A 12799-nucleotide genomic window follows, 5' to 3' on the forward strand; every position below is an offset into this window, starting at 1 on the left:
TTCTGAACAATTGCTCCGTTTATACAAGGGATTGATTTGTCCTTGTATTGAGAACTGCTCCCACATTTGAGTGGTTCTAGCTCTGTTTGCTTACTTGACAGAGGTGAGTCGAAAGCGATCCGACTTATAAACTATTCCAGGCTAACTTCCAAACTTGACCCCCTTGCCCTACGCCAAAATGTTAGTTCACTTTCCCTCTTTTTTAGGTATTTCCTTGGTTTATGCACTGGAGAGCTGGCAGCTCATGTGCCCACACCGCTAACTAGACTACACAATACTCGGCAAGCTGCTGCATCACATGATTATTGTGTGACCATCAGCAACTCAAGGGTGGGCTCTTTTGATACCTGTTTCTTTCCCCCACATGTCGAAGCTTTGGAACTCTCTACCTTCTCATGTCTTTCCCAATAACTATGATCCGGCACTTTTCAAAAGACAAGTTTTTCACTTTTTCGAAAATTCTTAAATACTTTCCCTTATCTTCTTTTTCTGTTTCATAATTTTCTCCATATTTCAATTAAGACCCGGCCAGGATGTGGACTTTTGTCTGTGACTGGAGTCTTCAACATAAAAGAAAAGGCTCTCATATGAATATGCTTCTGTTTTTGATACAGCTAAGATATTTGATCAACATCTAATGATACGTAAACCTTTTAATAAAAGAGTGAAAGATACCAATGATAAGAGAAGCTGAGATATAATCCCCATTAAAAAAGTCGATTTTGTATGGTTCCCATCCTGAAAGGTTCCTGAGATCTAAATTTGCAGATTGGATGAAACCAAGCACTCGTAACATTGCTTCAGCATGATAGCTCTTCATATCAACAGAATGATGATGTTTACTGATGGGTGAAATGGCATGGCATAGGTTCGTTGTGACTTCTGAAAGAATTTCGTGTAAAAAAACTACCATTGGTGATTCAGTTGGTTTCCAGGATGTGTTTGTATCAGCAGTAATGAAACAGTTGCTGAGGTTAAAACAGTGATGTGTAACAGTCTGTATACGAGTTATACCTCACCTGATTTTATGGTCAGAATAAGTAATGTTAGATGTAAATGGCATGCTAGTTGGACTTGGAATCCTAAAAAACAACAAACTATGGAAGATAAAGAAAGGTGTTGAAATATGGCCTGCCTCTTTCAAGAGAAATCACCTCTCAGACAATTCTTTGTCGAATGAGGATTGGTCATAGTATATTGACCGATGGTCACTTAATGGAGAGAAGGCCTGCCCCAGTATGTGACACCTACAACTGGTATACGTCTCTCTGCTGTGGTGTAAAGATATGCAGGAAGCTAAATGACAAGTTCAAGAGTCATTTCACAATGGAGTGATGACCCTGTAACTGGTGAGGTGGAAGCAGGAGGAGATCTTAGAAGACATTAAAATTTCTAGAAAAAGCCTAAGTGTTCTGGTGAAGGACCTTAACCCGTGTAAGGTGATAGTCCTGCTGAAGTTTCTTCATATGTACTGAGGAAGAATGGGTTGGAGACACACTTAACAAGCCTTTTGAAATGTTCACTAAGTTGCAGGAGAAATGTTAAGTGATAAGAGAGAAGCTGGCAAATGTTGTACATGCTGTTGAAAAAGGAGAACGGGAAGTTGGGCTGAACTATTGACCCGTCTCTCTGATGACTTTGGTGTGGAAAACACTGGAGAAGATAACTGGAATGCAAATAGATGACTTCTTGCTTAAGTGATACAGAGAAGGATTCAGAGACAGATGGTCATGCCTTACAAAACTCTTAAAGTTGTGTGAGAGGACGGAATCCTCATGAACCTTGAGAGGACGAGCTCTGTTGGACAGGGAAGTGATCCATGGATGTATTATGTGCTTCTTGGGCAGGGAAATGATCTACAGATGTATTATTTGTTTGTTGGGCAGGGAAGTGATCTATGGATGTATTATGTGTTTGTTAGGCACAGAAGTGATCTACAGATGTATTATGTGTTGTGGTCTGCTAGCAAATACTGGTTGAAGTAGGAAGCTCGTAAAGAATATAGGTATCATGAAGGAGTAAGAGTAATACTTCATCAGTGTATGGAACATTTCCTTCGCGGAGGTGACAAAGGATGTATATCTACTTAGCCTTCAGGAAATAGAACTTTTGCTTTTCTTGATCTTTGTGAAGGATTTATTAAGTGGACTGTACTTGTTCCTGAATATGTTTTCGAATGATACCAAAATCATAAGGGAAGTAAAGACTGATGAGGATTGACTTAACATACAGGTGGTTTCAGACAGTTACCATCCTTGGTCTGGTAGGTGGATGACAAAATTCAACCAGAGTATGTGCATAGCACTGAAGATGGAACACAGTGAAAAAAAAAAACTCGATATAAATATTATGTAGCAGTAGATAAGCTTAAAGAATATCTGTGTGAGAAAGACTCGGGAATCAACATCTTACTTAACCAGAATCCCAACATTATACATAACCAGAACACCACCGGAGGAGAACTATTAATGAAACAAACTGTCATTTAGCAAACTTTAGAACCATTATTGAATAGATGGTTAAGGACTTATTCAGGAAAGTCCTCATATTCTATTTCTGAGCAAAAATAGAGAATACATTTCATGTTTGGACGCTTGAAGAAGCCAAAACAACAAAAGATGATACCTATAGAATTAGGTAAGAGCTAAGTGACAGGGAGGTTAGAGATGGATCATTGTTGGTCATGAAAGTTAGAAGTAGCTTGATTATAACTCAGATTTCTAGACCAGTTTAACAATGTCTGTGGTGAACAGCTCGTTAGATGTAGAGACAGCAACGAGAGACCATAACAAGTCAGACAACCAGAGACCATAACAAGTCAGACAACCATAAACCACAACAAGTCAGACAACCAGAGACCATAACAAGTCAGACAACCAGAGACCATAATAAGTCAGACGACCAGACATCATAACAATTCAGGCAAGCAGAGACCATAACAAGTCTGACAACCATAGACCATAACAAGTCAGACAGCCAGACACAATAACAAGTCAGACAACCAGAGACCATAAGTCAGAGAACCAGAGACCATAACAAGTCAGAGAACCAGAGACCATAACAAGTCAGACAGCCAGAGGCCATAACAAGTCAGACAACCAGACATCATGACAAGTAGACAACCAGAGACCATAACAAGTCAGACAACCAGACATTGTAACAAGTAGACAACCAGAGACCATAACAAGTCAGACAACCAGACATTGTAACAAGTCAGACATCCAGACATCATAACAAGTCAGACAGACAACCAGAGACCATAACAAGTCAGACAACCAGAGACCATAACAAGTCAGACAACCAGACATCGTAACAAGTCAGACAACCAGAGACCATACATAAGTCAAACAACCAGAGACCATAACAAGTCAGACAGCCAGACACAATAACAAGTCAGACAACCAGAGACCATAAGTCAGAGAACCAGAGACCATAACAAGCCAGAGAACCAGAGACCATAACAAGTCAGACAGCCAGAGGCCATAACAAGTCAGACAACCAGACATCATGGCAAGTAGACAACCAGAGACCATAACAAGTCAGACAACCAGACATTGTAACAAGTCAGACAACCAGAGACCATAACAAGTCAGACAGCCAGACATTGTAACAAGTCAGACAACCAGACATTATAACAAGTCAGATAACCAATCTTATAACAAGTCAGACAACCAGATACCATAACAAGTCAGACATCCAGACATCATAACAAGTCAGACAACCAGAGACCATAACAAGTCAGACTACCACAGACCATAACAAGTCAGACATCCAGACATCATAACAAGTCAGACAGACAACCAGAGAGCATAACAAGTCAGACAACCAGAGACCATAACAAGTCAGACAACCAGACATCGTAACAAGTCAGGCAACCAGAGACCATACATAAGTCAAACAACCAGAGACCATGACAAGTTAGACAACCAGAGACCATAAGTCAGAGAACCAGAGACCATAACAATTCAGAGAACTAGAGACCATAACAAGTCAGATAACCAGAGACCATAAGAAGTCAGACAACCAGAGACCATAACAAGTCAGACAGCTGAGACCATAACAAGTCAGACAACCAGAGACCATAACAAGTCAGACAACCAGACATTATAACAAGTCAGACAACCAGACATTATAACAAGTCAGACAACCAATCTTATAACAAATCAGACAACCAGAGACCATAACAAGTCAGACAACCAGAGACCATAACAAGTTAGACAACCAGAGACCATAACAAGTCAGACTACCAGAGACCATAACAAGTCAGACAGCCAGAAATCATAAGTCAGTCAGACAACCAGAGACCATAACAAGTCAGGTAACCAGAGACTATAGCAAGTCAGACAACCAGAGACCATAACAAGTCAGACACCCAGACACCATAACAAGTCAGTCAACCAGACATAACAAGTCAAACAACCAGACATCATAACAAGTCAGAGAACATAAGTCAGACAACCAGACACCAAATCAAGTCAGACAACCAGATATTATAACAAGTGAGACAACCAGAGACTATAACAAGTCAGACAGCCAGACATCATAACAAGTCAGACAGCCAGACACCATAACAAGTCAGACAACCAGAGACCATAACAAGTCAGACAACCAGAGACCATAACAAGTCAGACCACCAGAGACCATAACAAGTCATATAACCAGAGACCACAACAAGTCAGACAACCAGACATTATAACAAGTCAGACAACCAGACACCACAACAAGTCAGACAACCAAACATCATAACAAGTCAGACAACCAGAGTCCATAACAAGTCAGACAATCAGAGACCAGAACAAGTCAGACAACCAGACATCATAACAAGTCAGACAACCAGAGACCATAACAAGTCAGACAACCAGAGACCATAACAAGTCAGACAACCAGAGACCATCACAAGTCAGACAACCAGAGACCATAACAAGTCAGACAAGCAGAGACCATAACAAGTCAGACAAGCAGAGACCATAACAAGTCTGACAACCAGAGACCATAACAAGTCAGACAACCAGACACCATAACAAGTCAGACAACCAAACATCATAACAAGTCAGACAACCAGAGTCCATAACAAGTCAGACAATCAGAGACCATAACAAGTCAGACAACCAGACATCATAACAAGTCAGACAACCAGACATCATAAAAAGTCAGACAACCAGAGACCATAACAAATCAAACAACCAGAGACCATAACAAGTCAGACAGCCAGACACCATAACGAGTCAGACAACCAGAGACCATAGCAAGTTAGACAACCAGAGACCATAAGACATCAGACAACCAGACACCATAACAAGTCAGACAACCAGACATCATAACAAGTCAGACAACCAGACATCATAACAAGTCAGACAACCAGAGGTAATAACAAGTCAGACAACCAGACATCATAACAAGTCAGACAACCAGAGACCATAACAAGTCAGACAACCAGAGACCATAAGCTAGACAACCAGACACCATGAGTCAGACAACCAGACTGTAACAAGTAAGACAACCAAACATCATAACAAGTCAGACAATTAGAGACCATAACAAGTCAGACAACCAGAGACCATAAGAAGTCAGACAACCAGAGACCATAACAAGTCAGACAACCAGACACCATAACAAGTCAGACAACCAGAGACCATAAGAAGTCAGACAACCAGAGACCATAACAAGTCAGACAACCAGAGACCATAACAAGTCAGACAACCAGAGACCATAACAAGTCAGACAACCAGAGACCATAACAAGTCAGACAACCAGAGTCCATAACAAGTCAGACAATCAGAGACCATAACAAGTCAGACAACCAGACATCTTAACAAGTCAGACAACCAGACATCATAACAAGTCAGACAACCAGAGACCATAAGAAGTCAGACAACCAGAGACCATAAGAAGTCAGACAACCAGAGACCATAACAAGTCAGACAACCAGAGACCATAACAAATCAGAGAACCAGATATTATAAAAAGTCATACAACCAGACATTAAAAAAGTCAGACAACCAGAGACCATAACAAGTCAGACAACCAGATACCATCACAAGTCAGACGACCAGAGACCATAACAAGTCAGACAACCAGAGACCACAACAAGTCAGACAACCAGACACCATAACAAGTCAGACAACCAGAGACTACTCAAAAGAAGGGGCTCAAGAGATGAGGCTCAAGTGATGGGGATCAAGAGATGAGTTTAGGTTAAGAGATGGGTATCAAGTCATGGGGCTCAACAAATGAAGCTCAAAAAATGGAGCTCAGTGGGGTCAAGTGAAAATGTTCAAGAGATGGAATTCAAGAGATAAGGCTTAAGAGATGGTGATCAAGAGATGGTGCTAAAGAGATTGGGCTTAAGAGAATGGTTCAAAAGATGAGATTTGATAGATGAGACTAAGAGATGGGACTCAAGAGATGGGGCCCAAGAAATGGGCTCAAAAGATGAAGCTCAAGAAATGGGGATGAAAAGATGAAGCTCAAGAAATGGGGCTAAAGAGATGGGGCCCAAGAAATGGGGCCCAAGAAATGGGCTCAAAAGATGAAGCTCAAGAGATGGAGATGAAAAGATGATGCGCAAGAAATGGGGCTAAAGAGATGGGGCTTAAGAGATGAGGGTCAGGAGATGAGGCTCAAGAAATGGGGCCCAAGAACTGAGGCTGAAGTGATGGGGCTAAAGAGATGAGGCTCAAGTGGTGAGGCGCCTGAGATGTAAAGGTAATATTATCATTAGAGAACAACAAACATTTCATTTGTTGCTCGGGCAGAATCCTTTTGATTACGGTTGTCGCTCAAGAGAGGCATTTGCTCTTGTCACGCCAAAGGATTAACAAGTCAAGCCCAGGAGGCCAGGCTTGTCAATAGATACTCTGGCTGAGTGTTGAAAGTGTCATGATTGACTTGTATGATACCAAGATGGAGGCTGATGCTGATAATGCTTTGCACTGATGAATCAGACTCCAGTTTTTCTTAAAAGATAGAGTAAACCTAACTTAAACTTTACCACTGAGATCTTTAGTCTGGCCAGAGGATACACAGTTGCAGCTTCTATTGTCACTGTTGGTGGTTGCCCCATGGTATTGGTTTACATGTACCACCTCCCTGTGTATCATCGTATTGTCAGATGGTTTATATGTACCACCTCCCTGTGTATCATCGTATTGTCTGATGGTTTATATGTACCACCTCCCTGTGTATCATTGTATTGTCAGATGGTTTATATGTACCACCTCCCTGTGTATCATCATATTGTCTGATGATTTATATGTACCACCTCCCTGTGTATCATCATATTGTCTAATGGTTTATATGTACCACCTCCTTGTGTATCATCGTATTGTCAGATGGTTTATATGTACCACCTCCCTGTGTATCATCATATTGTCTAATGGTTTATATGTACCACCTCCCTGTGTATCTTCATATTGTCTGATGGTTTATATGTACCACCTCCTTGTGTATCATCGTATTGTCAGATGGTTTATATGTACCACCTCCCTGTGTATCATCATATTGTCTAATGGTTTATATGTACCACCTCCCTATGTATCTTCATATTGTCTGATGGTTTATATGTACCACCTCCCTGTGTATCATCATATTGTCTGATGATTTATATGTACCACCTCCCTGTGTATCATCATATTGTCTAATGGTTTATATGTACCACCTCCTTGTGTATCATCGTATTGTCAGATGGTTTATATGTACCACCTCCCTGTGTATCATTGTATTTTCAGATGGTTGAAGGACACACACTAGACTAGAGATACACAGTATGTCCTGTATACTCCACTCTTTCCTGTGTCATATGGATGGCCAGTGCCTTAGTTACACCAAGTTTATATCTTGTGAACAAGAACAAATGTTAAATCACTATTCCAAAGAAATGACAGTTAAATCCTCAGTGTAAAGATCATATTGATAATTGCATGTTGATTCATTACAATATTACTGCTGTAATGATTTTCTGTTGAATTACTCCTGCCTAACCTTGTGTCATATAGGTTGATGAAAGAGGTGACAACAGAAGAGGACTGGAACAGGGATTCTGTTATGATGTATCATCGGCAGCATCACCCAGGAGGCCAAGAGGAACTGGCCCTGCAGATTGGCCTACACATGCATATGCCACCCCAGGATGGCAGTCTTCTGTCGTATCAACATTATCTTTACCTGGGACAGGTGGGTAGGGCAGTACATGTATCAGTATACAATACAGTAAGTCAAGATTTACGTACATCATAAAGAGATTTCTAAGTACCACAATTGTAGTCATGGATTAAGATCAAGCATTTTCTGACACAAAGGTGAGAACTTATCCTCATTGAGTCATTTCCCATTATGTATTGCAAAATATAGACTTCTTTGTGTATTCAGTGAATGATATTGAAAAAAGTTTAATAATTTTTTGATGCAATCATATTATTTTGGAACAGAACTTTTGCATTTCTGTCTAGATGTAATGTTTGACCATCTGTCATCCTTCCTGTGGTTGTCAAGCACATTTAACCAAAGCAGCATGGATACACCTGCTCATAATGTTACATACAACAGGGTTCTGCAGGTGTGTGTAGACTAGACCTGACTCTATGAGGAGGTTATTCAGGGAGGTAAAAACAAATGGAATAAGAGAATTGCAAAGCTTAGCTGTTGCAAGGAGATGGAAGTATGATGATGATGGTCAGTCATCATGTGGTCAGTTACCACACACAAACTAATGATATATAAGTCATGTTATGTTACCACTCAAAGATGTTACCAGATTATTTTTCTGAGTGATCATTTCTTTTCCGTAGTGCAAGCATGACGACAGTTCACCACACAACTAGACCACAGTTTTAACTGGCATACACAACAGGCATCATCCAATGGATGCAGCTCTTGATTGGCTGATTGACGATGAACTTACTGAATTGATTGACTAAATGCCACTGAGTACATTTACTAGATTGATTGACTAATTTTGCCAGATGTCATCTGTATACCAGACGCGTACGCTGTGCTCTTGTATGTGGTCATCCTGGCAGGGCGACACACACACACACACTTCACTAAGTGTTCTTGTTGTACTCATGATGAAACTATGTCACATTCATGTTGATCATCATGGCATGCATTATATATCACCAACTTGTACATCTGGCTGTGTTGTGTCTCGTTCTGTGCATGCGGGTCAGATCTGTAGTCCAGGTGACAACCTACCTCTTCTGTAGTCCAGGTGATAACCCACCTCCTCTGTAGTCCAGGTGACAACCTACCTCCTCTGTAGTCCAGGTGACAACCTACCTCCTCTGTATTCCAGGTGACAACTTACCTTCTCTGTAGTCCAGGTGACAACCTACCTCTGCTGTAGTCCAGGTGACAACCTAACCTCCTCTGTAGTCCAGGTGACAACCTGCCTCCTCTGTAGTCCAGGTGACAACCTGCCTCCAGGTGACAATCAACCTCCTCTGTAGTCCAGGTGACAACCTGCCTTCAGGTGACAACCTACCTCCTCTGTAGTCCAGGTGACAACCTGCCTCCAGGTGACAACCTGCCTCCAGGTGACAATCAACCTCCTCTGTAGTCCAGGTGACAACCTGCCTCCAGGTGACAACCTACCTCCTCTGTAGTCCAGGTGACAACCTACCTCCTCTGTAGTCCAGGTGACAACCTACCTCCTCTGTAGTCCAGGGGACAACCTACCTTCTATATAGTCCAGGTGACAACCTGCCTCCTGTGTAGTCCAGATGACAACCTACCTCCTCTATAGTCCAGGTGACAACCTGCCTCCTCTGTAGTCCAGGTGACAACCTGCCTCCTCTTTAGTCCAGGTGATAACCTGCCTCATCTGTAGTCCAGGTGACAACCTGCCTCCTCTTTAGTCCAGGTGATAACCTACCTCATCTGTAGTCCAGGTGACAACCTAACACCTCTGTAGTCCAGGTGACAACTTGCCTCCTCTGTAGTCCAGGTGACAACCTGCCTCCTCTGTAGTCCAGGTGACAACCTGCCTCCTCTGTAGTCCAGGTGACAACCTACCTCCTCTGTATTGCAGGTGACAACTTACCTTCTCTGTAGTCCAGGTGATAACCTACCTCCTCTGTAGTCCAGGTGACAACCTACCTCCTCTGTAGTCCAGGGGACAACCTACCTTCTGTATAGTCTAGGTGACAACCTGCCTCCTGTGTAGTCCAGATGACAACCTACCTCCTCTATAGTCCAGGTGACAACCTGCCTCCTCTGTAGTCCAGGTGACAACCTGCCTCCTCTTTAGTCCAGGTGATAACATACCTCATCTGTAGTCCAGGTGACAACCTGCCTCCTCTGTAGTCCAGCGTGGTGGGAGACAGGAAGGTGAAGCTGCCACACACAGGGATATCCCTGGTGATTTTCAGAAACTCTCCCTGTACACCTGTTAGTTAACACCATTCCTGATCCCTTATGATAACTGACACCCCTTGGTTAACATAGCAGTGTGACACCTTCTGATTAACATGACAGTGTGACACCTCTTGATTAACATAGCAGTGTGACACCTGATTAACATGACAGTGTGATACCTCCTGATTAACATAGCAGTGTGACATGTCATGATTAACATGACAGTGGGACACCTGATTAACATAGCAGTGTGACACCTGATTGATATCTCAATGTATTTACCAAAAAATTACAAATTCATTTTCATCCTCATTCTTGCCTTGCCATAGATCCACCAGGCAGTGGCTGTAAAAACAGAAACAGAGTTCTATCGTCGGTGGATGAGCGAGTTGGCAGAAAATGGGGAAGGCTACACCAGTGGGGCACTTTACTGGCAGCTCAATGATATATGGCCAGGTGCCTCCTGGGCCTCTATTGGTAGGTGATGAGCAGCAATGTTTAGTAAATGTGTTCAAGTAACTATCACTTTATTGTTATACAAATACCCTTTTAAGGACATAGGATTCTAGTCAGTGAAATGATTTGTCTTGTTATGATATTGAAATACATGTTCTGGTTCCTTCAGAGTATGGTGGTCGCTGGAAGATGTTACACTATTATTCCAAAAAGTTCTTCTCTCCTGTTTTAGTTTCTCTATATCGAGTAGAGGATCAGGTAAGTTTTAACAGTATTCTTGATTGTCTGGTAAGCTCCCTGATATCAGACCTTCACATTCTGTTTAGCATGTAAGCTTCAAGCCAACACTATGTAGAACTGGAGATGTAATATATCATTTTCTGAATGACATACTTACCATGAATGACTTGGAGAATATCAGACAATGTGTGTGTGTGTGTGTGTGTGTCAAATAAGTACTCAAAGCTAGAATTCCCCAAGATGTAAAAGTAGTATTCATTGTCAAAACTATCAAGAATCGACTTTACTTTCTATTGCCAGATGAGCTGAACCTGAGACAGGTTCCAACTGGCTCATGTCACAAGTGGGGCATCACAGAGTTTAGTCTTGGGACACATCCTCTTTGTTAATCACATAAATGGTCTGGAGATGGGAATCACCAGTAGAATTTAAGAATCTGCTAATAACACTAGATTAGGAAATAAGACCCAGTCAAAGGAAGACTGCTTGAGGATTCTGAGTGATTTGGACAATAACAGTAGTGAGAGACATGTGAAATGGATATTAGTGTAGATGAGGTAGTGCATGTTAAGAAAATATTAGTTATATAATGTTTGGTTACCTACTTTTAATTACAGATGTAAATAGCTAGGTTAGCCACAATTTATTATAGATTATGTTTATGTTGAAGGCTCCAGTCATGGACAAAAGTCCACATCAAGGCCGGGCCTTAAGTGAAATATGGAGAGGATTGAGAAAGGGAAAATAAGAAACAAGGGAAAATACATTCGGATTGTGGAAGTGAAAAACCTGTCATTTAGAATGTGACAGTTTATAGTTTCTGAGAAAGACATGAGAGGGTAGAGAGTTATAAAGCTTTTAGGTGTAGGGAAAGAACCGTTAATCAAAATGTCCCACCCTTGAGTTGCCAACGGCCTCACAATAATCATATGACTCAGCAGCTTGCATGGCCTAGCTAGTGGTGGGGGCACATAAACATCCAGCTTTCAGGAGCAAAAACCAAGGTAACAACCATAGAAAGGGGAAATAAACTAACATCACAGTGTAGGGTAAGCGGGTCATGTTTGGAAGTTTGTCTGGGAGAGTTTATAAGTAGGACTGCATATGACTTAACTCTGTCAAGTAAGGATGAAGAGCTAGAACCACCCAAGATGTGAGAACTTCACTGCATACAAGGAAGGATCATTCCTTTGGAAAATGAAGCAACTGTTCAGAAGATAAATTTCGGCATCTAAATAACTCCCAGTTTCTTAGAGGCAGACTTAGCTATTCCTGTAATGTGGTATATTGAAGAAAGTGAATATTACAGTAATACCAAGTATGTTCATTGAGTTAGGAGGTGGAATTACAGAACCATCAGAGTGAAAAGTTGCAAGGAGTTTTTGATTGGAAAATGAGTAAACCCTACTGAGATATCCTGTCCCATTCTATGGGTAAACCCTACTGAGACATCCTGTCCAATTATAAGTTTATTTTGGAAGTTGTGTCAAGAAGAGATGCAGATCGAGTGAGAGAAGGAGCAGAATTGAAGGATGTGCATGAAGGCGGTTTTGAGTCGTCAGAGTATGATTGCATTTGGTTATTTGTGGAAGAGAGGAAATCACTGTTAAAAAGGAGAAAGTGTAGGAGACAGAACAGAACCATAAGGGATGCTGCTGTTGATGGAGAAAGGCTGATCCATCAATATCCACAGAGATAGATTGACTGGAGAGGAAGCTAGATATGAAGGAGCAAAGTGAGGGAGGGAAGC

General features: G+C 41.6%; 1 protein-coding gene across 4 annotated transcripts in view; it reads left to right on the forward strand.

Moving 5' to 3' along the window:
* beta-Man (beta-mannosidase) overlaps positions 1–12799 on the forward strand; it is a 123556-nt gene that overhangs the window by 72563 nt on the left and 38194 nt on the right. For all 4 annotated transcript variants that reach the window (XR_011712854.1, XM_071662334.1, XM_071662333.1 and 1 more), the window contains 3 exons: positions 7995–8172; positions 10683–10830; positions 10979–11067. Coding sequence is in view for 3 of the 4 variants with exons in the window: in XM_071662334.1 (XP_071518435.1) it covers positions 7995–8172; positions 10683–10830; positions 10979–11067 (415 nt within the window). In the remaining variant the exon portion in view is untranslated. The remainder of the gene's footprint in view (positions 1–7994; positions 8173–10682; positions 10831–10978; positions 11068–12799) is intronic.

Source organism: Panulirus ornatus, chromosome 6, assembly GCF_036320965.1.
Source record: "Panulirus ornatus isolate Po-2019 chromosome 6, ASM3632096v1, whole genome shotgun sequence".
In the NCBI taxonomy this organism is placed as follows: Eukaryota; Metazoa; Arthropoda; class Malacostraca; order Decapoda; family Palinuridae; genus Panulirus; species Panulirus ornatus.